This window comes from Platalea leucorodia, assembly GCF_965183815.1.
Source record: "Platalea leucorodia genome assembly, chromosome: 7".
NCBI classification, from domain to species: Eukaryota; Metazoa; Chordata; class Aves; order Pelecaniformes; family Threskiornithidae; genus Platalea; species Platalea leucorodia.
The window spans coordinates 41,278,274-41,302,990 of NC_138829.1; the positions used below are offsets into that span (position 1 = coordinate 41,278,274).

The 24,717-nt window shown below is 42.2% G+C and overlaps 1 protein-coding gene across 3 annotated transcripts in view; it reads right to left on the reverse strand.

Annotated features, from left to right (window-relative positions):
- Positions 1-24,717, reverse strand: part of DPF3 (double PHD fingers 3) — a gene marked incomplete at both ends in the record, with an annotated part of 161,878 nt that overhangs the window by 8,533 nt on the left and 128,628 nt on the right. For 2 of the 3 annotated variants that reach the window (XM_082317121.1, XM_082317120.1), the window contains one exon: positions 21,600-21,728. In XM_082317121.1, the coding sequence (XP_082173247.1) occupies positions 21,600-21,728 (129 nt within the window). Of the gene's footprint in view, positions 1-18,543; positions 18,741-21,599; positions 21,729-24,717 lie in introns of those variants that run through there. The other variant, XM_082317122.1, reaches the window with a different exon arrangement.

Consider the following 24,717-nt stretch of genomic DNA (forward strand, 5'->3'; position numbering starts at 1 on the left):
ATAAAACCCCTGTGCAAAAGATAGTGGTTCAGTCCCAGTCACAGTTAGGCAGGTGTACTTGGAGTCAAAGGGAACTGAAAGCAGGACAGACCTGTGTTTGAAAGCAATTAATACTGGAGATCTTGAGGAAGTTATAAAATGGTGGTGTGTGGAAGGTGGCACTTGCAGCTCACTCTCCTGCACTACCCTGCTGTTGCTTTAGCCATGCAAGCACCTAAGGGCATGGGGGGAGCAAGCTCCTGCTGAAACACCCCTCATCTCAAGGCACTCCCCGGAAAATTTTATTGCCTGAGTAAAGTCCACCCACCAACTCAACTTGCTCCAAGCTTTGACTCTGCAATGCCGCATAATTTCCTCTGAAACGTTTTTAAGTGTCAAAAGCACCAGCTAGGACAAAGAGCCTGGGCTACAGAGGGTACACCGAGAGCAGAGCTTGGCTCAAAGGCTGTTCACGTGCATAAACAAAATGAAGGATCTGTGCATACACAGACTCACGTGCACCCAGAGAAATCAGCCGCAGACAAGGCAGAGTAACTCTGTCTGGCACAGGGCTGCGGGAGGAGCTGGGTGGGATTTGGGGGTGACCTCCAGAGCATGCAAAAAGAGAAGCCAGGAGCGAGTTATTCTGGGCATCCTAATGGTTTGTCAGTCAAATCACTCTCCCCCACACACCATCCCCTTGGTAGCAGATGCCGCAAGTCTTATAGGAAAACTACTTGAGAAATGTTTTAAAACCGCTTTACTGCGATAGGTTTGTGTGTGTCTTTCCCTGCATAGCCCCCCCCTTCCTCAGCATGCACAGTCCAGTCATACATCTCTTAGCAGGGAGAAACAAAAAACAGAAGTTACAGATTTTAAAAGCCTCTAAAAACTGACGACAATTAACTTTGGCGTATACAAATCACCGCCCTGGGAGAACACACTGATTTGGGCTGGTGATGCTGCAGCCAGGCACTCTGCTCTGGGCTCACGTTTGCCAGAGGGAGGACGAGCCCTGCCAGGGTGCCCGCTGCTGTGTAGGGGTCCCCTTCTGGCCAGGCACGCCTGCCCCTCCAAAACTGCCTGTGACGGGCTGAAATCTGCACCTCCATTTCATATCATCCAGGGGTCTGTGTTGCGGCAGATCTGGGGCAGATCTGGGGCAGTCTTGCTCCTCTGTCTTTCCCTCCAAGGCCGAGCAGCAGGGATTCAGGCACACGCCTGACACGCTGCTCAGTTCACTGCAAAGATGCTGTGATAATGCAGAAGTAAAGCAGCAAACTGGGCTCTGCGTATTTGCAACCTGGGGGATCAGAAATGGCCCCCAACCTTAAAGCCAGAGGAAATGCCACACGCCTGCGATGGCCCATCTCAAAACCAGCCAGCACTCTGCTCCTCCTCTTCCAGACCAGCCCCTATTAGCCACTGTTGGCTGCTAGACAAAATGGCTATTTCTTGCCTAAGAAAAGTAATGTGGAAGCACTCAAATAACCTCATACTGAAGCATCAGCTTGTTAATGCACTGGTAAGTCATGCCAACGCTGTACAATTCCTGGGGGTGAATTAGGTCAGAGTGACCTCCAGAAAACCCACCAGGCTGTATCGCTGCGCGCCGCATTATGGGTAACGATCTGCTAATTGCCAGGAGGCACTTGGGCTGCTTACCAACACCAACAGGAAGGAAACCTGCCTGCAGGCACCGCACGGACTCCATATGCCAGGGACATAGCTCCTAATAATGAGAATAAACCCATTTATAGAGCGCGAACTGGCCAGGAGTATGGGCACCGAATGCTAATGCTGCCCAGCAGGTACACCTCGCGGGGGTCGGCTACGTGAGACCCCCCAGCAATACCGCCCGCGCAATGCAGGGCAGGTTTTGCATTTGGTTGCACAGTGAAGTAGGGGTGAGGTAGATGGAGACGAAAATGCGGGAGTGGGAGGAAGGCTGCTTATCCAGACAAGATGAATCACCACAACCTCGAAAGCTAACATCCCCTTTGCCTGGGGGACATTTTTGTTACCCTTCAACAAACTGCAGTGGAAAAAAACCTCGGGCGCGGGCTCCGACCTCGTCGCTATGCACTGCAGGCTCCCCAGCCAGGCCAGCTCACACACCACAGAGCTTTCAATCAACTGGCAGGCTCACTAAACCCTTTCAAAATGAGCAACCAAGCAAAAATACTTGGTCATAAACACTAAAAATAGGAATGGAGGATTGGGTTTTGTTTTGCTTTTTAACTTGGTGAAGCCAGTTCTTCCTAGTGCATTAAATCCACCTCCCTGCCAGCCCATTTAGAACATCTCCTCCCCCCTGGGAGAGCCAAAATCCCCAGCTATAATGAGAGGAGTGGGGTGGTATTTAAAATGCTAGGGAAAGCGCAGCCTGAATAGCCTTCCGCGTGAGCATTACCTTTGTTAAAACCCCCATAAAACAAGATATCAGCTCTGGCCCTCCTCCCCTCCCTTTAACCTGAACAAGGACTCTGCTACCTGCTTGAACACGTCTGCTGTCCAAATACCTGGTACTTCCCCAATATTCCCGGTGTTAAACTGCCCTGCTAACACACCCAGACAGACGGCAGCACAGCTGCAGGGATGCCCAGCGCTGCCCAGCGTACCCATGTTATCAAGGTAGTGTTCAAGAAGACTGGCTCCAGCATTTTCACGCTGACCTGACAAAGTTTGTCTAACCCGAGCTGGCGGCGACAGTGGATGAGACACATCGTTTCCCCAGGGCACTCTGACCGGGGCTTCTCCGCTGGGATTACGCAGGAGAGCACGACGGAGGCAATTCTTTGTGATGTGGGCACCTCTTCACTAAAAACAGGCCACGTTCACTCAGTCAGTTTGGAAAGCATCAAGACAAGCCCCCTGCACCACTGCGGTCCTCCCCAAGCACCGAGGGCTTTGGGGAGAACTTCAGAGGTGATTTCACCCATGGGCCAGGAAACAGCCATCCCATAAAAGTAACCGTCAATTGAAAACCGGGTAGGCTGGATTTACGCTGGTGAAAGGGAAAAAGGAGAGAGTATTACTAATCTCTGGACAAATTTTCTTTCTAGAAAGATTAAGGAATGACTCTAGACTAATTTCCTGCCAGCACGTTTCCAGAAATTTCAAATCAAATGGCAAACTCCAGAGAAATTATTTAAACGTCATCATTTTAATATTAAATAAACTTAACTACGCAGAAGACACCATGCCGTTGCACAGGCAGTGACCTCATTGCTGTTACATGAGGTAACCACATTATCATCCAGGTAAAGAAATTCAGCATACGATGGGTAAATGGCTGATAACCGATGCAAACATGCTGTAAATGCAAGACTTTCCCACACAAGCATAATTCACACTGTTGCTAACGTGATTGTATATTCAGACATAGGTAGAACTGCCTCACTCAACTAAACACAAAAAAACCCAATTTGGAGCAAGTTACTTCAGTCCCTCATTGATTTAAAGAAACCCTTTCAGCTGCCGAATGGGCAGTGTCCTCCACGCACACTCTCCATTGTTTGTAATGCAGTGCCAGAAGCTGGAAAAATCCCATCGTCTACTGATTTTTTCCCTTCTCCGTTAGTTATCCCCCCTTATTTGGTTGGGAATTTCTAAGTGCCAATCGAGAGTTCATCAATATGGCAGCCAGTTTTCACTTCCCCATCAAAGTCCCAGCAACATCAATATCAAGAGGGAAGTAAGAGCTACAACTGCACCCTGCAGAGCATCAGTACGCACTCGGTAGGGAGGAGTGAAATGTCTCAGTTTACTCTCTAAAAAATGCAATTTCAGGGTAATCTAAACATCTGAGTGAAGGAGTGAATTTGAAGGAAGTAGCTTCAGTCAAAATCATGCAGGAGGGGAGAAATGGTTAAGGGGCAGCAGAGGGAGAAACTGATTTTTCAGAAAGGGTGAGACATTTTGTGCCAGTGTTTCACAAACAAGAAGTGAGACTTTCATTTTGGAGCAGTACTTTGCTTCCAAAGTGAGCTCGGTGGAATTGTTTTTAAGAGAGGGAAAAAATACTCACAAATGAAATGTTTCATTCAAGCCTGTGCACACTTGGCAGTGGGAAAGGGTCATTTCATTGAGAAAAAGAGAACGCATTTCATTTCATATCAAACGAGAATCTTTTCTCCTTACCGGGGTATTTTTCAGTTCAGTTATTTGAACAGCCTTTTTGAGTAACTGTACAACAAAACGCTGCCAGAGACACCAAAACAGCAGGATTTTTTTGTTTGTTTTTCACTGGAAAAAATACCAGATTAAAATCCACGACCTGTTTTCTCAGAGCTCACCAGACCTTCTGCCCCAGATTAGGCAAGTCAAAGTGCAGGCCATTCTTTAACCTGTACAAGTGAGTAGCATTGCTTTAACCTACACAACCGATACTTCATAGCAGATAAATACCACATCAGATTAAACAAGAAATTAGCTAGTTCCATGGCAGTGGACACAAATGTCCCTCATTAAACAGTTCCCTAGTCCTGCTCCTTTTCAGCACCAGAGGAATTGCTTAACAGAGACTACACAAAAATAGAACATTATCATATTTAATGACAGAAAATTATCTGCCATGGTACTACGGGGATCTGTGAGTCTTCTGACCCTGCTCTTAGCTGGGTGCTACATTGGCTAGCGGCACTGTTGCTCAGTGGTTCTGTCAATGGCAAAGAGCTTGGGAAGTCCTCTCCTACAGGCTGGTCTGACCAGGTTCTGGCACCTCAACTCCTCTCACCTTAAACAGCTGTTGAGCGTGTTCGTCACCTGCGATGTTCACTGTTAGGTGGGATCCCATCACCCAAGAGATGTTTGGCAATTCTCAGTGATAGCTGCACTGAACCTAATGGGGACTAGTTCTTCTTCACATAATGCCAGATCCATAAATATGTAAACAGTCACAGAGGAATCTAATGCGTGCAGATGTTCTTAGGAAATTCTTCTCCAGTTTTTTATTTCAGATCGCTAAGTAATTATAAAATCTCACCCTCAATGGAGGTGAGGAAGGGGTCTTGGAGAGCTAATTAATGAAGAAGCTGACCTGGCTTTGCAAGGAAAATGAAGCTCCCTAACCCAGGGGAGGTCCTCTTCTCCAGGTAAAGAAATACATGGCTCTGGACCATCTGGATGTCTGAAGAGTACAACAGCAATCTGAATTCAACCCAGAGAGGGTCTGTGAATAGTTAAAAACTCCCCTAAGCCTCCAGGCTGATGGACACATTCAGAGAGACAGTTGGTGTGGAAAGACCTGAGAAGAGCTGGGAGCTGTTCTTTAAGAATCCCAGGCCCAGATACCCCAGCAATGGATGAGATTTCTGAGCCAAGATCCAGCTGCAGAATCCACTGCACTGTAAAACAAGTTGTTGAGCCTGAAGAAAGGGCTGGAAAGACTTCAGTGTTGTTTAACACATTTAAGTCACTCCCAGCAGAGCACTGATGTGAAGCAACTATGATCTGTACCAACAGGAGAAAATCATTTTCTCAAACATAGGCTTAAAACCACCCCACGTAAACTCCACCGCACAAAGTGCTACATGAACTTGAAAGCTATGTCGCACTGGCTCGCTGGCACCAAAATAAAAGTACCCCTTTAGTGACAGCACAGCTTTCAGCTATTTCCCATCCAATGACTTCCTCTCACCTTGGAGAGCTGGCCTCAATACTGACTCCTGAAATCATCATATGAAGAAGTTAATGGCTGTTGGCTAATGAGCAAAATTCAAATTAGTAAGCTAAGTCTTCAGCAACGCTTGACAAAACTCTCTCCAGCATTATTTAAAATCTCTAATCTGTTTCAAAAAAGGCGGCTGTATCGGAAAGATTTGGTCACGTTCATTCTCTTCCTGCAGTCCACAATGAAGCCACCAACACCAGGACACTAACAGCAAAGACTGAAGAAACATAATGAGAAGGGGCTTCAGGCCAGGCAAAAAATGACTCTTAACACCTGTGCAAACTTAGAGATTAACTAGAAGGTCTTACTGAGAATTGGTTATGGAAGATGAACAGCACCAAGAAATGAAACTCCACTCTGAAAAAAAAAAACACTCAGCATAAGATATTGAAGGGAGGCTACGTCTGTTCCGGCTCAAGACGTACCATCTATCAGCTGGGATCCCAAAGAAGGAGGACCCCTCTGGCAGCTCCCCAGAGTGGCTGCAGTAGGCAGCAGGCAGGCAGCACTAGTTCCAAGAGCTTCAGCCCACCGCCCAGCTTCAATGTTCAAAGTGTATTGCCTTTTCCATAGCAGTGCCATAGGTGGTTTGTAGGCCATTCAGAGCTACCACGGCTATCTTAGACAACATTACACAGAACTGTTTCTAATGATATCCTGAGTGGCAATATTAGGCACAACACTGTGCTCCAGAAATCTGCGCTTTTTTAAAGGTAAATGCCATCCTTCTCCCATCATGGTGCACACACCACAGAATCATGAAGAATTACAAGCTGCAAGGACAAAACTTCACCAAATAACAGATGATATGGTAAAAGTTTCTAACACACACAGCAAGAGCATTTGTGGCAACGGCAAAAAATGCAGTCAGGTCTTAAGAAGTATACTGGTGAAATTAAGGTGCCACAGATGGATGGCTCTCATCTTAAGTCATTAAAATCGAAGATAGGACTAAACAGTGGCAAATGTCCAGCTTTGGTGCAGCAAAGGAAATACAATTTTACAATAATTTTTGAGGGACAATGACGTTAAACACATTAAACCACAATTTGGACAAGCCCAGCCAAAGCTAAGGGGAACAGTCACTGCTTATGTTCTCTGCTGTGTATGCTTTATGTAGCTGAGGTCCTACTCAGCCATCTTCAACACCAGGGATGGGATGGGGTACAGAGAAGTTTATGTAATTTTTAATCAGCATTAAAAGCTTGGTTTTAGAGAGAAAGGGTTATGGGTTTTTTTATCAGCTGTAGGCTGATGGATCTGATTACAAATAGGGCTCGTAACTCCAGGACGCAAATTTAACCAGATTTTTTTTCCTGATTCCAGACAAAAGTTTGGAATAAATATTAAACCAGTGCAATATTCTAGTTCAGGTCAAAGCAAAGAAGCCGATGCCATTTTCAGCCCACCCAGAGAACTCAGGATTGCAGCCCTCAGCTTTGCCGGCCTTCAGCTCAGTCTCAGCCCAGGGAAACCTGGCTTTGGGGGCACCCGTTAGCTGCCGCAATGCTGGCAGACATTTTTACTCCCTCCTCCTGCCATGCCTGACTCTTACCAGCAAGAACCCTTCTCCAGACAGGAAAATAAGATACCTTCCTAACCAGCATGATAACATAAATCTGCTCTGGGCCTTAGGGAACGGTGGTATTTTTTTCTGTTCAGATAATTTCTGCAAAATTCTATTTCCAGTCCTGTGGCTTAAAACAAACAAACAAACAAACAAACAAACAAAAAAGGCACAAAAACATTCAAAGTAATAAGACTTATGCAGAGTTGTTCTCTGGAGTCTGACAGCCTGTAACAATAGCTCTGCTGTGGTGGGAAGGATGCCATTCATCTAAACAGGGTGTTGACAGACATCCATAAAGGCCAATTTCAACGTACACTTTCACTCCTGGTTACCTTAGCAGAAATGTCTAGCTCTGCTCTCTGCATCCATCACACTGGGGACAATGAAAATGACAACTGAGTTAGAATGGGAGCTGACCTATTGAACAAGAAAAGTGCACTGATGCCACAAGCAGTTTCCTTCCTTTCTTCAACTTTCCTTTCTTTGATTTGTCAGCATTCAGCTTTGCCCTCGGTCCAACCTCTGTCTGGGTCTCTCTGTCCTATGCAGTACAGCAGAAAGCTCAAGAGGAGCTAGGAGAAGAACAACAAAAGCAGCAATGGCTGGGGGCTCAGGATCTGTCACCACATACCCTCCCTCGTCTCTCTGCTTTGGGGCAGGAAAAGAAGATTACTTGCCCCCTGTGGAAAAGTAGTTTTGTAGGCCTGCAACTCGGATTATTCTAAGAATATCTGAGAGCAAATCGCAGGAAGGAAATCGGAAGTTGCTAGGAGGGGCTTTAAAACCAGCAATCCTATCACCCAGTATGCGCTCTAAGGAGACCATCATAGCTACCTTCTCAGCACGCCTCAGAAATATGGTTAGCACCTTACCCCACCTTTTCAGCTGCCTCTGGTCCCCACTGCCCAACAGGTGAAAGGGAAGGAAAGACCTTTTTAGCCACAGAACAGCTGAGGACAACCCAGTAAGGAGTCCATGAGCTGCTCTATCAGATCCCAAACAGGTTCCCAAGAGCCACAGTGACTGAGGACAGCAAAGGCAGCTTAAATTGCCTTTTGGTTTCCTCCTTCCTCCAATGAATCAGCCAAAGGCCTTGCACAGGTAAAGATAAGGTCTGAAGGCAAGCAGTGAAGTTTTCAAGTAATATTCACCTGAAGAAAGAGCGAAGAAACAAAACACTAATGGAAATTAAAATTACACATGTGAAAAATACAACTTTGTAGGGAAAGGCTATAAAAGAAGACCAAGAATAGTTCATTCTCTGCTGCAAAGACACACACTCTGTCACACACAACTGTTAAAAATCAGGCAGGTAGGAGCCCATCTGTACAATTCTGTACAATTCCTCTATTGCCTGACTGGATTAATTTCTGACATGTTCTTTAGGACTTATTTGCCACTTAATCTGCTGGGGGGCGGGGGGGGCAATTCACTACTCTAAAAGATCTGTACCCACATCAGGAGGTCTCTTAAAAACTACACCTCAGCTGCTATTTTACAAGCAGCTGCCAATGTAAAAAGGGCCATCTATAGCCTCTACTGGTAGCAGAGAAATTGATGGGAAGGCAGAGGAAAGGCAACAGAGCTTCATAAAAATGACAGCAGGCCTATTAGGGAAGAGGACACCCAGAGTTTCCTAAAAAGATGGCATCTAATGTGAAACAGTATTTCCTCTTTCTCTTTCCATCCTATACAACCATACTACTAATCTAATGTGTGTAAAGGGAAAGGGAGGGTTCACGCCTGCACTGTCAAATGCAGCAAAGGGAACCACAGTTTCCAGTTACTCCAGTGACTGGATTAGAAATGGCATAGGTAGGGTCAGGACTCCTTAAGGCAATGTCACTAAAATCTATACGAAAAGCTCTCATATAATTTAGACTCCACCTTTGAATCTAAATTGACTTAATGCAACTCTAATAATCTCATGGAGAAGGTTATTAAAATACAAACACACTTAGGAAGATCCTCTATTATCACCAAATGATAGGAAACACTCTTAACATGAGTCCTACACAAAAGCAGTATTTTATTTCCTGCCTACCTTCACTATAGCAAGCAACAGGACCAGTTTCTGTAGTCCAATGAACGGAGAAAAGAAAGTAAAAGAGAAAAAGGAAGAGAATTCTTGGTTAATGCCATGCTTCATTAAGAAATACAAAACAAAATCCAGGGACAAAAGTCGTAATTTACAAAATGGAAAAGGGAAACAAAATCGATAGAGGAGGAAGTTTTATTTTAAGCTTCAAAGAGAGTATTATAAACAATGGAGAGCTTAGAAAAGTATATGTACAAGTATGTTATTCGACAATGTCTTTTTAAAAGAAGATTATTTGCACTAAAAAAGACCTTGTGGAATTGGTTTGATAAAGTAATATTTACAGAGGAATATACAGTAGGGACGTTGGAAGCAGAACTTTTATTTGGAAGGAATATTACACAAGCTGAACACAGACCCTACAGTTTGCAAATCTTCATTACAGTTGTGCGTCTTGTTATATTCTAATGAAATAAAATTTGATTTCTTTTTTTCTCTAGAGGCAGTTCACCACTGCAAGTTTAGAAAACAACAAAATGAACAAAACAAAACCATCCTGCTAAAGAGCCCAATTAGGACATAATTTTTTTGTCATTTAACTTAATGGGAGCAGGACTCAGGTCTACCAGACATCTTACATGGTTATTTTTGGCCCTATGTGTTAATCTGGGAAGGAGCAAGAGAAGAGGAATGGAGAAGAGGACAAAATCTGCTGCTGCTGACACATGGAAACCTCTCAATGAGGTGAGTTTGAGTTTTAGGTGTGCAAGAAACATGATGCAGGATCAGGCTCTCTGGCAGCTTCACCTAGTCAGGATGCATTTTTCATAGACATAGCTTTTTTCACTCCAAAAGCCAACATAAGCCACATTAACAAAACCACTTTTTCTATCGATACCCTGGGTCTATACAATAGGTACAATAGGTACACCTGGCACCCCTGTTACAGAGAAGAAGCTAATCTCAGAGCCAAGTCCAATACCCTTCTCCTAGGACACAAAGCTATCCTGCATCCTTACTAGACTGCATCACACATGACAGCGAACAGTCCTGAGCTATCCACTGTGCGCAGATTTGGCAGCCGACAAAATCCTCCAGTGCTTGTACGGAGCAGAACACATTTCTCTGAGAAGATGACTAACAACTTAGCATTCGGGATGTGAACATCCCTCACCGCTGCCTCACAGGACAATTTAGGATTGTAGCTGCGGGAACTCACATTCTTCCCCTGCTAAGTAACCCCTCTTGCTTACTGCTGACATGCGGGTGCACCTGTACGCTTTTCAAAGTCCACTACCACTAAGAAAGGGCCGAAGTACACAAGATTTCTACACATGGCATCATCCTTGACTGCAACAGGAAGCTCTGTGCCAAGAGCACTTGAACGTTTAGATACTTCCCTCGCAACCAACTCGCAATCAGCTGTGGAATTACCAAAAAAAACCCAAACTCTAAAATTAACAGAGTTGTTTTCCTTTTTTAAACTCCTCTTTCAGCGGAAGTATTTCACAGAGTTGCTCTAGAGCAAACCTCCTTCATTGTGCAGAAGAGACACATCGGTCCTACCAGCAGAAGACAGTCTGTTCCACTGGCCACAAAATCTGGTAACAAAAAAATCCAGCCACTGAGCCTGGTCTTTGCAATTTCAACAGTTTTTGTTCAGATTTGTGCCTAACACAGTACAGCAAAGTAAGTTTTAAGCATCTAACAGGATAATATTATTAAGGAGAAAGTAAACCAGAACAATCTTCACTTACCACATCCAATTTGCAAAAAACAAAGATACCCAGCACATGTATGAATGGCTTCTTTAAAGTAAGAGAGAGAGCAGAGTTGATCTTTATTTTCATTATTTAAAAAAAGTTTTTTCCTTAAAGTAAATATTCAGTCTTTATTTTACATTAAGTGCTTTTTAAAATTTCATGTCTTCACAAAATTGCATTTAAAATTTGAAGTAAAATGTATTTCAAACAAAAATACTGTGCAACTTCAGCACTTCTTTTCTCTCTTAAATATCGAAATAAATAAAATAGTTAAGTCTTTTTTCAGTTTGTTTGTTTTTCAGTCAGTTCTACTGTAGATCAATTCCAGTTTGACCTGGGTTTATACACACGCTTAAAAGAAAGTGAAATCAAGACTTTAAAAAACTTCTTTGTATTGCACCAGCTTAGGGCATCCCCAGAACTTCTCTCAACAGTTGGCAGACGACTTCCCACAGTCCAGGCTCCTGTGCCAGATGAAACACCGGTACGGAAGGGTCAGGGCAAGGAGAGGAGAGGCATCAAATCATCCTGGCTTCTCTCGGCCTTCTTCTGAAATGTCTTGCTTGAAGGATGCTGGAGTTCATGAGGGCAGGGCTGACTGTGGAGGGAAAGGCAATACAAAGTAAAACTAAACAAACTCAAACAGACAACAAAAGCAAGCGTTCAGAAAAAAACAGAAGCAGCATAAACCAACCTTCCAACACTGTTTGCGTTCTAGTTCTTTGAAAATATAGCTTGACAGACTCAGTTTCAACTGACCATGGGAGCCATAAGTAAATACAAAGCAAACAAATAGGATATCAAGGAGCACATCCAAAAGAAAGGCACCGAACGCTGTCAGTCTTTCTTACTGTGAACATCATTAAGTAACCTTCATCATTCAGCTTAGATAGCCGTCTCTTCACTAGAGGTTAAGACCTTTGCTTATGAAATCCTGCTCTGATTACATTGCTATATTACTAATTATTTGTACAGAGCCACAAGTATATGCAGCGCTGCACAAAAGACATTTTTAGAAGTCTGAACGATACACATAGGGTGGCAGCAATGTGATAACTTCTGGAAATAAGTGGAAGACTGCATTTTGCATGGCATTTAATCCGTGAATGGACTAAGTTGCATACTGCTAAGCTCCTGAGAAGTATTAGACAGCCAATAAAATCATCTCTTTATTTCCACAAAATGCAAGTGCCTCCCCCCATGTCTTCCCCACCCCTCTCATATCAGTTCTGGACAACGCAAAGGTCCAAAATCTTAGGAGATGCCAGTGACCAAAAGGATAAGTCAAAGATATGAACTGGCAGCATCCCCTTAACAGGGGTATCAGAACTTGAAATCGCAACAGCTGGGGTTTTTTTCTAAATGTTATTACAACTTGTCTTCTCTGAAATTGGCAACTTAACACTCATGGAAATACAGACAGGGACATGAAAATAGTTCCGACCCAATTTCAGTATTCTATGGTATTTATACAGGTTGGGGTTTTTTCAGCCCTGATAGATATCTGGCAAAGAGAACAAAGGTTGGTAGGGTTTATTGTAATGGCTCAGTCAGCAAAAATTCAGCCTGGCTACATTCCTGCACTGTGAGGGTTTGTCAAAACAACCCCATGCCAGCATGAACACATGCATGTGCCTCATAATTTACATATACTCATAGCTACAAATTTTATATAAATAAGAAAAAATCACGGAGAATAAGAAATGGGTGTTTATTGGAAACATCTACATATGTTGCAGCACAAAACACACTGGGCAGATTTTGCAGTTTTTATAATAAGACAACTCCCAGTGGGGTCAATACAATGTTTGCTTGAGGAATTGATTCAGTAAAACTGCTTGCCATGGGGAAGAGGCAAATTGCATAAGGAGCCAGGCTTTGAAAGCTCCATAGTTTGATGGTATTTGAATCATAATTTTCGGGCGCATCTCAAAATCCGATTGGAAGCATTAACCAAAGAAAGGCCAAGCAGGCAGGAGAGAACACAGTGGTGACCCGGTACAGTCCAGACTCAACGATTCTCTGGGTGCAGCTCTCGTTTGCTCCATGCATCAGCAGGCAGCAAACTGAGTCTCTGTCTTCAATCAAGAGCCTAAGCTGAGGTCTGTAAAATGGCAAACTGGAACTCAAAATGAATAACTAATGTAAAAGCTCAAAGGCAAAACAATACGGGGAGGGGATTCTAATAACATATTCTGCTGAAACAAATGGCCATCTCGGAGCTTGTCTACACCATACTAGCAAGCGTATTAACAGTGAGATTTCATTCAATAAAAGCAATAGCTAAGAAAGCCCAGTGCTAATCCTTCTGAAGCCAGTGGCAAAGTTCTCTCTGGACCTTGTTTCAGCACCCTAGGCTCATCATTTATGACATTACCACATATGTACAATGTTATTCCAAGCACCATTACATACACAAGAAAAAAATATCCAACCCACAAAATTGGGGGGCGCCTGGGTGGAGGGAAGAGATGCAAAGTGAAGGAAAACAGATTTCAGTTCCATCCCTGTTCTGCCACATGCCTCACGGTCTCCTTTTATTTTTTAACTGTTATGCCAGAACCCCATATTTTCTTAAAATTTTCTCTCTACATATTATCATGCTTAAAATTTTAAACTGTTTTCATGCAAGAGCTGAGGTCTGTCCCTGCTAAAATGTCAACTAATTAAGAGCCACAAAAGGGAACATGCTAAGGATCAGTGCACACTCTACGTAGCCTTCCTTGCCACTCATCAGCTGCTCAAGCAGCGCATCACTTCCTTATTTCTCCTGCTCCCATCCGTGAATCAGAGTTTGCAGAGGATGGATCAGGAAATTGTGTCTTTTCTAAGATCCTTCAGTATGGAGCAGTAGAAAGGTGCCTGAGGAGACAGCTCACATGATTAAACACAGAAAAGTCTGAATTTAGGACCTGAAATGAACCATCCCTTTATTCACATTTCACATCGGAGTTGTCTTATTTTGGTACATGGTTTTTGTGGGAGCATGTGTTTCAGGAGAATCTTTGGACAGCCTTGTGCTAACCTTCCTCTAATAAGAAGGATGTCTTTGGAGGAGGACTGAAAAAGCCAGGCTTGTGATTAGTTGAAGGACTGCACCTTCAAAGATCTTCTTATGAAGCTCAGAACAGCACGTCTCATTGAACTGCTGAAATCACTGGGGAATGCAGAGCATCACATTCCTTTCTGATTTCGAAGATGACTGTATTTTTTAGGTACAACCCGGAATTCACACTGAAAACTCTCTTTATGCCTTCCTAGTTTGGTTTGGGACTTATGTGTCATTTCTGACCTGTCTATGCTAGTGTCAGACTCCTCTTTTTTTTATTTTTCATTGCACTTATGAAATCTCCTTCTATATATTTTCTGCCTCATTAACACCTTCCCCTCATCCATCTGAGAGGGTCTCATGTAGCAGCCCCTTTGCTTTGCTTTCATCTTTAACTTATGATCTACCAACCCTCTTTCCCTGTTCCCAGCCTTCACTCCGGCCGTACCCAGCCTGAGAATATTTCATTTCCATGTCAATGCTCCATTCAATATTCACTGTTAACACTACTTTACAGCCTAGCTTAAACAAGTACTCTTTTAGCTTCCATCTCTACATCTTAATTTCCTCCCTGTGATTGATGCCTCCCTATGGTCAGTACCACACTGCTCAGCCTGCTGGACTAAACCCATGTTGGTTATCTCAGTCTAATAAGACATCTTGAGGAATCCAAAGACTACTCTGCTCTCAATAACGATGAATTTATTTTACCTTCCTTCCTCTCTCAGGACTAGATTGAACCAGTGACCATCCATACAGACGTTAATGGTATAAATAACAGTGATGGATATTTTTCTATACTATCTGTAATAAATGTCAGCTGGCAATTTTTATGCACTCTGTGAGCCGTTGTGGCTTCTTTCTGAGGGTACTGCGCTACCCGGTTTTCACAAAGATGGGTGGTTAGGTTGCGAAAGGATTAAGACTGTATGCATTGTTAAAGTAACTGCATTTGTGAAACTAAATCAAGACTTAATGAATTACGGGCATCTGATTATTGTTTGTATTCCAGAAGAGCCCAGAATGTGTTAGGCATGGTTCACAAAAGACAATGGTAAGGACTCCACTTGGAAAAAATTGTATTTAGAGTATGGCTATTCTGCAGTTGATGCAGTGACTGGAGTTCTTCAGAAAGACGTACCTGGGGCTTCAGCTAGCTAGCTCAGGTGCTGTGAGGACTATAGTTAGCACAGCAGCATGGAGCTCAGGATGGGCCGCAACAGCACGCAAGAAGCTGGGTAAATAGAGCGCTTAAAAAATGCTGAGCTCTGTGCTGCCATCCCTGCACCAGTGGCCAGGTGCAGCTGGTTCCAAGTGTGTCAAGCCTACAGCTCTCAGGCAGTAAAAGGCAGACAAATGAAAACTAAACTCTCCTCAAGTCCTTGACAATTCAGGTCTCCATTACTCCTGTGAGCCTTTCCCTGTCAAAGCATACTCTGATCGTATTTTGAGGAACACTGGGTAAAAGTAAAACTCTTTTCTTAACCTTCTAATCTGTCTGACATGACTGCTACATGGATACAAGTAGTAGATGAAAGATGGATGCAAGAAATCATGTTGTTTGCTTACTGTGGATTTGGCTCATTTCTAGGTACTTTCTCCCTTTCTATTTTCCCTGTTGTTCACATGGGCACATCAAAGAGTAGCAAGAGAAAGAAAAAAAAATTTTTTTAATGGGAAAGAATATAATACTAATACCACAAATGTAAGTGCAGGGCTTGAAGGGCAGGAGTAGCAGAAAAACTCAATTTGAACTTCATTTTTTGAATTCTATAACATTTCAGGTTTGCGGTATTTTTTTGCTAACAGGGAACAACTCCTACTTCTGGACCAGATTCTGCTCTCAGTTACATTAGCATAAATTTAGGCAAAATCCACTGGACTTTACTGATATTACTCTTTCCTTACAGTAAGGTCAGTATGGAAGAAGTGAGCGTACAGTGTCTCACACAAGGGCTGGTTCCACCCATTCTTGGTTGGGAAGCGTCTTCTGTCTTGACTTCTGTTGCTCTTTATTTTAATGATGTCTGCATTACCCATATGTGTGTATGTGTCTCTGTACATACATTTCTGATATATGTTTACCTATACACACACACATATATATAAAATGATACAGATATGCAAACTATCCTAACTCTTTCAGGGATTTTGGAAAAGCAGACACCTATATGTCTGTGCCTCACTCCTAGAAACCATCTGAAGTTTGAGCTTTTAGTATGTATGGACGAGTGGCAAAATATTATAAATTCATCTTGTGTTCTTTCAGAGAAAAAAGGACTGGTTGTGGAAGGAATGAATGTTTTTATCAGTTAAAGTACACTCCTCATTGACAGAGTTAAGTCAAAATATCATTGATTTGACACTGGATCAATTATAATACACCAGCAGGAACAGAATAGCAACAGAAAAGCATTACCAATATGGGGAAAGCTTAAACAAGGCTTTCGCCTGGCAGGTGTGCATGGCTCTGGCATGCACTGTCCTGTGGTATAAACACAGAGAGGTATTTTGTAACATTTTGTAACACCATTCTGAAGGCAGATTATTAGTGTAACCTAGACATCAGTAGCAGTATTCTGGATTTACGCCCACGTACCTAAAAGCAGAATCTGTCCTCTGCTTATTCCATGTCTAAAGTGAACAATAAAAAACTAGAGACTGGATCCTTTCTCTTTTTTTTTTTTTGAGGTTGGGGGGGGGGGGGGAAGTTGAAAGAGCTCTCACAGACAGCATTGTGCTACCCCAGCAAAAGAAACAGGAGAAATTGAATCCATTTGGGTAGGCTTCATTCATGCATTAGAGCAATATATATCCAAAGTCTTCATTGCGAGGCTGAGATTTTTATTCTGGTATCAAAAACACACAGCTCCAGTTTAAGGATTAGGCATTGCCCAGATAAATGTCTATTTTGCCTCTGATTTAAATGAGGTCATGATTTCACCCTGTTTGGCATTATACACATCAGTAAAAGTACATCCTTAGAACCTAATCTTGCCCCCGCTCCAGGGAGATTTTTGCCTGCATTAGGACAGCAAAATGTAACCTACACACTGATTCCTTTTGAATCACTTCTGACTGTACATGAGGCTGGATCCTCCTCCCACAGAACCTCCATTAGCTTCACCAGGGGTGTGAATGTGGCGCATACTCATAACACAATTTAATCCACGGGACTTACTCCTATAATAAAGCTCAGTCAAGGGTCTGTTGAAAATCCAGGGCACAGAGATTTCAAATTGAGTGAAAGACATTTCAGCTCAGACATACCTTTCAAATCCTGCTGCATGTTTCCTCCTTTCTGGGAAAGTCGCTGGGAAGGGAGTCACTCTCTTCTCCATTGCCCTTGGAACTTTAATGAGTATTGCTTTGGTTTAATTCAAGAGAAGCTATTGAAAAGCAAACAAAGTGTCTCACAAGACACTACAGAGAGAAAAAACTGGGTGACACAGGAAAAAATGCTGTGAATTAAAATTTAAAAATGGAAAGAAAAGTACAGGTGAGGTATTTTTCCATATAATTTCTTCCATGATTCTGCTCCTCCATCTGTTTTGTTTTTGACGTCTATGACTTGTCATTCATATTCCGTCCCTATGCTTGGAAATTGCTGTCCATGAAGTGAAAGGTGAAGGAAAAGAAAAAAAAAGCAGAACGGAGTGAGGAAGACATGAAGGGGTGCAGGGAGGAAGAGATCTATTGAGTGTAAAGGTGTCCAAAGGAGGGATGGAAACGTGTTCCCCAAGGTCATGGTCTTCAATGGTGTTGCTTGTATTTTCAGGCTGTTAAAGACAAGCGTAGCAGGTGTACAAGAAGAGCCAAACTCCACATGCTACAGTAAGTGCAAAATCTCAAAACGCAGAAGCCATCACATCAAGGGTTTTCTTGTCCTCCGATAGAGTCCGCCCACAGTGGTTCTCTAGAAACAGTTCTATTATCAAGTAGACATCCATTGCTTTTTTTTTTTTTTTTGTATTTTTATTTAAAAAGTAGTTTTTCTAATAATATATAGAATATATAAATAATAATAATAATTAAAAAAACCTATTTGGGTTTGCTTTCTGCTCTCCAACCCATCTGTATTTTTCATGGTTTGCCGATATATATATTAATAGACAAGAAAATCAACTCTGCTCACTATTAAAAAAAAATATTAAATCCACCTTTTACGTTTCCAGAGAGAAGGAGAAGGGGGGGAGGTGGGAGAAAAACAAATTAAAATGAAAAAAATAACAGGAAAATCAAAACCTTCTGTCTCTTCAAAGTAGTTGTCAAGAGCTTTAAACGCTTGTGCTTTCAGTGTACACCCCACAGGAAAAACAACAAAAATAACAAAAAACCCCCAAAAAACAAAACTAAAAACCAAAAACCCAAGGACCTAAAATTAAAAAAAGCAAAAGGTAATAATAATAATAATCCTAGTAGTAAAAAGGACAGCAAATCGCTCAGAGCTTTTGTGTCTTTTTAGTTATTTTAGCAGCCGCCCTTTTTGTCTGCAGAGGGAGAGCTGCCACCACAGCCACCTCCTCGGCTTGAGAGAGGCTCTTCTGCATCATCCTCGTCAAAGCCATGAAAGGTCGAGGTGTCGCTTTCTGACGTGGAACCGAACAAGTCCTCCGTAGTGCGTGCTGGCGTTGCTTCGTCCCTCCTGCCTTCTCTTCCCAAATGAGCTGACATGTATGATGAATATATCAGCACATGGGTTAAGCAACAGGCATCATCATCATAATTTTTTTAATCATCATTATTATTAAACAATTCAGACTATCGAGCTCATAGGTGTATGCTTGTGTGTGCTCGCGCACCTCAACAACATAGCTCGGTAGAACTGCAGTAAGAAAAATAAAAAAGGATCAGTTTCTCTTTCAAAGGAAAAAAAATCTACAAACAACACAGGTGCCCATAGCTATGGCAGCGAAAGGGTTAATCGTGTTTTCCTCTCTTCAAAAGACATTAAAATATTTCCTTGTGACTACTTAGATCAATTTTAAAAGATTTTTTAGACCGTATGAGTAATTAGACACCGTTAGCTCTAAGCACAATGACTGTCCTTCAGACTGGCATCAACTGTCACAAATTTACTGCTATAGAACACTAGATAGCTCATCAACCTCAGGACTATTTTGTATCCCTGTCCTTCACCTGATCCTAAAGAGCCTCCTCTGTAGACAAAACGAAATACATTTTGAAGACTAAGTGAAAGTAACCTAAACAAATGCTTTTATTCCAATTTCATGGCATCTCCTTCAAAAATAAGAAAACCCAAAACAAATATATACAGTTCAACAACTAAAACCACTAAGATGAGAAGTGACCTGTCTTGGGGAACACTGAAAAGTTCAAATGTGTGCGAGTCAATCCAACTTTCAATATGGAACAGGAAATTCTCCACACAGGACATCAATAGCAGCAACAACAACAACAACAAAAAAGAAGACTCTTAAAAAGAGAAGTCAAATACTGAAACCTGTGAAAGTGAGGTTTATTTTCTCCCTCAATCAAATATGTTATGTGAGTAATAGTATAGCCTTCAAATTCTCTTTTCAGGAAAGGTAGAGAAAAAGATGTCTCTTGTGCCCCAGGAAAATGAAAGTGTGAGATTTTAGGGAACGGCTATTTTATTATTCAGAAAGAGTAGCATGGTATTAAGTAACCAACTGTTTGGTCCCCGCTCCAGCTACAGGAATCAGCCATATAGCAAGTACACTGCATTGCTTGAGACACGAAGAATTAAATCCTGTTCACAAAAGGAAAATGGATATAACAAAATAATTGGCAGATGAACCATCTTGTAGAGATGTGATTTTACTGACTTTGTGAAGGGAAGAAACAATATAATTTCCATGACCTCTCTTTCAGTATAATGAAAATGTTCTCCATTATCAAGAAAGAGAAAGATGGCAGCCACCAAAGAGGTTTCATTGTTTTAGTTTACAGATTAGTGTGTGGTTGTACCTTAATCACTTTCATCACACATCAGTCACACCATTGCAGACCCCTATGAACGACCCAGGTGGGTCAGAATTTGTACAAGGATAGCATTTAATGGAACTGATTTTGCACAATTTAGGTTACATGCCGATCTACTTCTTCTATCACACTAAGGAATCAAGGGAATTAATGCTTTTGTGTTACATTTTGATATAATCACCATAGCAATGTTTAAATAGCAAAAAAATGTGGATCCATCTCACTGTGCCGTATCAGGACAATGCTGAAATGAGTTATATTGAACTATAACAATCAGGGGGAGGGCAATGATCTTCCAAGATGGCACCACAGACCACATGCGCTTCCCCCTTCAGTTATTAAGAAGCAAACACGTATACACTAAAAGGTCCATGCCCTTGACTGCACAGCATTTGTAAGGACGCCCCTGGAGAAAACCGAAGGGGTTGCCATCAGTCCTCTGGTGACCAGTCAGTATCACTTCAGAATATCTTCAAAGGTCACAACAACTGCAGAAGGCAATTTCTCAGTGAGAGTCTAGTCCTGCTCCCACTGAATGTGGTAAGAGGCTTACTATGAATTTCAGCGGTAGCATAAAAAGGCCATTCCCTCAGCACGAGAACACTCCACACTGCATTTCAGCCATCACGTTAACAGACATCTTTCAATGACTACAGTACAGAAGCAGCAGCAGCGATATTGAATTTCAAGGTCTCTTTGGTTTTCAGATTTCCATATGATGGTCTTATCACCACTAGTATCACCCCTGTCCAGAAACATCACAACTGGAAACTTGGACCAAAGCTGGAATATGCAGTTGTTAAAGGTTTCCCATTCCCTCTACCACTGCCACCACCTCCCATGCGAGCTATAAATAACTGCTCAGCTGGGATAAAATTTCCCAAAAAAAGAGAAAGAAAGGGGAAAAAAAAAAAAAAAGAAAGGAAGGAAGGAAGAAAACAACAATCCAGAAATAAAGACAACTCAGAATGGGAAAGACACAATTGCCTACATTTAAAAAGAGAGAAGGGAAGAAAATGGAGAAATAAAAACCTCTTTAAACAAAATTAATGATAGTCATCTTGTAAGAGGATAATTCTTGACAGCTACCCCCATCCCTACCCTGTAATTTCCTCCCTCTTTCTTTTTTGGATGAAGAAATGCATGAAATGTGTAATGAATGGAAATGCTTGTCATGCAACTTTCATAAATCTTGTAAGTAATTTATAGTTGTAATTGCAGCATTTGAAGACAGAGCCCATTCTTTAACGTTGTCATAGGATTTTCTCCTTCCATTTGAAGAACAACTAGTACATGTACCAACGTTCACAGAAGCCGATAAATACATGAAAACTTTATTATTTCGTAGGACCCCATTAGCTTAAAAATGTGAATCCAACAATGGGTTTTATGACAGAATATTTCCCAGTCATCCTTTCCCACAAACACAGACAAGAGGTAAGACCTTGTCTTCCATTCCCTCCCAAATGTGCTGCCTTTCTTCAAAATCTTCAGAAAGAGCAAAAAACAAATCAAACAAATGCCTTTGTACAAGAAAGTTGCAAGAAGGAGTCACCTACCAGAGCGCCCACAGTCTGAGCACGATACAAGTTCCTCAGGCCGGCCACTTTTTTTGTTCATATTGGAGCCTCCGAGGCAGAAGTCACAGTAGTTATTGGGAATGATGACCCCATCTGGTCCTTTCTGGGCTGCAGTCGGGTTAGAAATCAGATTTACTTAAAGAGCATTCAGTTTGGACATTTCCCCCTTCTCCTTGATATGATGTTAGCTCAGTGAGTTTGCAGGCCACAGTCTTCCCAAAATATTGTCAATTAGAACAAAAAGTGAACTGTATGTCACCTCCATTTTAAGCACACCCTGTATTGTGTTTATTTTGCCTGAAACGCACTTCACCGTTTCCTTTATAACGCCAGGCGGGCTGGTCCCTCACAAGGACCTGCTGCCCGAGATCCCTGTACAGTTCAGGGACTTTGTACACACACAGGCATAGAAACAATCGCTAATGCAGAATCAGACCTACACTGTCAGTGAGCCAAGCTTGGTTTTTCAGACAGCAGTCATAATCACAAACCCACAAAATACAAATTCAGAACAGAAAAATACATTCCCCAAAATTCAAAAACCAACAGTAAGGAGATATGAGGACAGGTACCCTAACTGGTTTTATTTCAAGTAGCTTTTTTGGGGATTACATCTCAAAGTGGCAGGGTGTCCTTAGTCAAGAAGTTGATTCAAATGCCCATGAATATTCACAGGTAAAGCCACCTGTGGGTGGTTCACCCAAGGGCTGAGCTACCTGCAGCAGAGTGCATGTCCCCTGGGAGGAGCAGGGAGGGCAGCAGGTCCAGCACTACCCCAGCACCCAGCACAGGTGCAAAGAGTCAGCCTGGGGCAGACCTCCCAGCCAGCAGAGTTAAAAACTTTCAGCCAAGAAAAAAAGAGGGAAATTACATTCTTATTTTCCAGCTAGGAATAGTTGGAAAGGAGCAGACGCACACTGGGTCTTAAGCAGAGGAGGCGGTTGTTCCCCTAGAAAAGAAAGAAGGGCAGAGGTCTTCTGCATTCCTATCAGTTCAACAGAAGAGCAATGTGCTTTTTTTCTCACTCACAACTGCCATTTTTCTCCTCCTCTCTCCAGAGAGGGAAATCTTCTTGTTCCTGCACACTCTAACTAGGGACTGGGAAAGGGAGAGGGGAGTGGGGGGAATGGTTGGTCTTTGTCTTTGTTTCTCCTTTTTTAACTTAAAAATTCCAGTGGTATACCTGGCCTAATCCTACCCCATGAAAATTTCTACAAACTAGAAAATGAAGACCTTTAAAATGTACCATCTATATTTAATTATCTTTTTAATGCATATTTTGTAACTTGCAGATTTTTAACAGATGTTTTGACAGCCTTTATTAATGGTCTTTTTGTCCACATCCAAATTTCCCCCAAAGAACAATGACATTCTAAAGGGCTTCTGGTAGCAGTCCAAGACATACACTTAAAATTAAAATTTCCTCCGAATTCAGCCTGCTTTTCTGGTTTGGGTGCATCTCGTTATTCATTTACTTCCAGCTGTTGATTAGCTGAGCTTTTTGGAGATTGGTAACTGAAAGATTGCAGGTAAGGTGAAATGCAGAAAAAAATTAAAACCCGTAAGGCTGCAAATACATCAGTATCTTCCTGCATGGTCGCCGAGTCCCTGACAGTAGTTACTAAACAATGGGCTTTGCTCTGAAATGGGCCTGGTTAGCAGATCCCCAGCTCTCCCAAAACCAGAGAGAAGCTGCCAGTGGTAGGTTAGCATTTTGCCTGTTCGCAGAGAGGCATTTAATACGTGCATGCAAGATAAGCAAAAAAAACCTCAGGAACCAGGTGGAAGCCTAGCGCACTGGCTCATTTTAAGAGCTGTAACAAAATGATCATAAAGTTGCTACTTGTACATATTTTGTGTATAAAAAGCAGATCTCCGTAGCATTTATTTTTCCCACTACAGCCCCATTCTGAAAAAGTTAAGTAATTACTTCTTTATATTGTGCTGCATCTACAGACAGGCCATGTGCAATGAAAACTCAGCAAGCTCAACGTTCAGTGATTTTTTTTTTGTTCCTTATTACATTACTTCACCTCTCATCTGAGTTTCTTAAAGTGCCTTACAGATACTAAGATCCTAATATTAACCCTCAGTGAGGTCAAAAGCCTCTTTTGCCATTGACTCTAACCAAAGTGCTGGTGGGCCCTAATTAAGTCTCTGGTGAGCAGGCAGCATTGCATTTTACAGCTGAAAGACTTGGAGATAGAGTGATGAACTGGCTTACTCACGAACACACAATTCTGTGGTGAGGCCACAAATAAAAACAAGCATTCAAGGTGCCGGCCAGCAGACACAGGAAAGAGCTCCACTTCTGCCACTGCTCAGGATGGTATAATTGATTTAATACTCTGCATATACTGACTTAAATTTTTCCAGTGCAGCTTATGACCCTAAGATCCACTGACTGTGAAACTGGAAATGAGACAGGGGACCTTGTGAAAATACTTACACCGATCAATTTGTCTGCGGTGTGTGGGACAGGTGGAGGGTATTCCCTGACTGCGATGAGGCTGAAGGGATTCTCCTAGACTACTGGCAAGGGAATAAGCATGGGGTTTGATCATCTACTTTTTCTTTTCTTTTCTTCTTTTTTTCTTCCAATTTAATTTAATTTTTAATGTGAGTGCCTATGTGTTCGTCTATTGCTTGTCCCTCATAAATGTGGACCTGGTTCAGTTGAGTGTGATAGAGATATCAGGCCTGAAAAGTCAGACACAGATGAGAAGTTCCTGCAGTTACATCAATGATGTCATAAATGATGTATCTCTAGAGCCAAATAAGCCAGGCAATGTTACTCTCTTCAATGTTTTTTTGTTCTAAGAGGTGCAAAAACTAGAATCAAACATGACTCAAGCTTATTTTCTTGATCAGTACTGTACAGTGAATTAAGCCCCAGGCTAAATCACAGAAGGTTTGAGAATAAAGAGATTTCCAGATGATGGTAAGCAGAGTTCTTACTTTCAAAGGATTTTTTTTTTGTGTACGTCCTTGGAGTCTTTAATTCTATTTTACTGTAGTTCACAAATGATGAGGGAATTAAACAAAGCAAAGATAGCAAGATATAATGTGCAATATTCATGAGAAGGGTATCATGCAC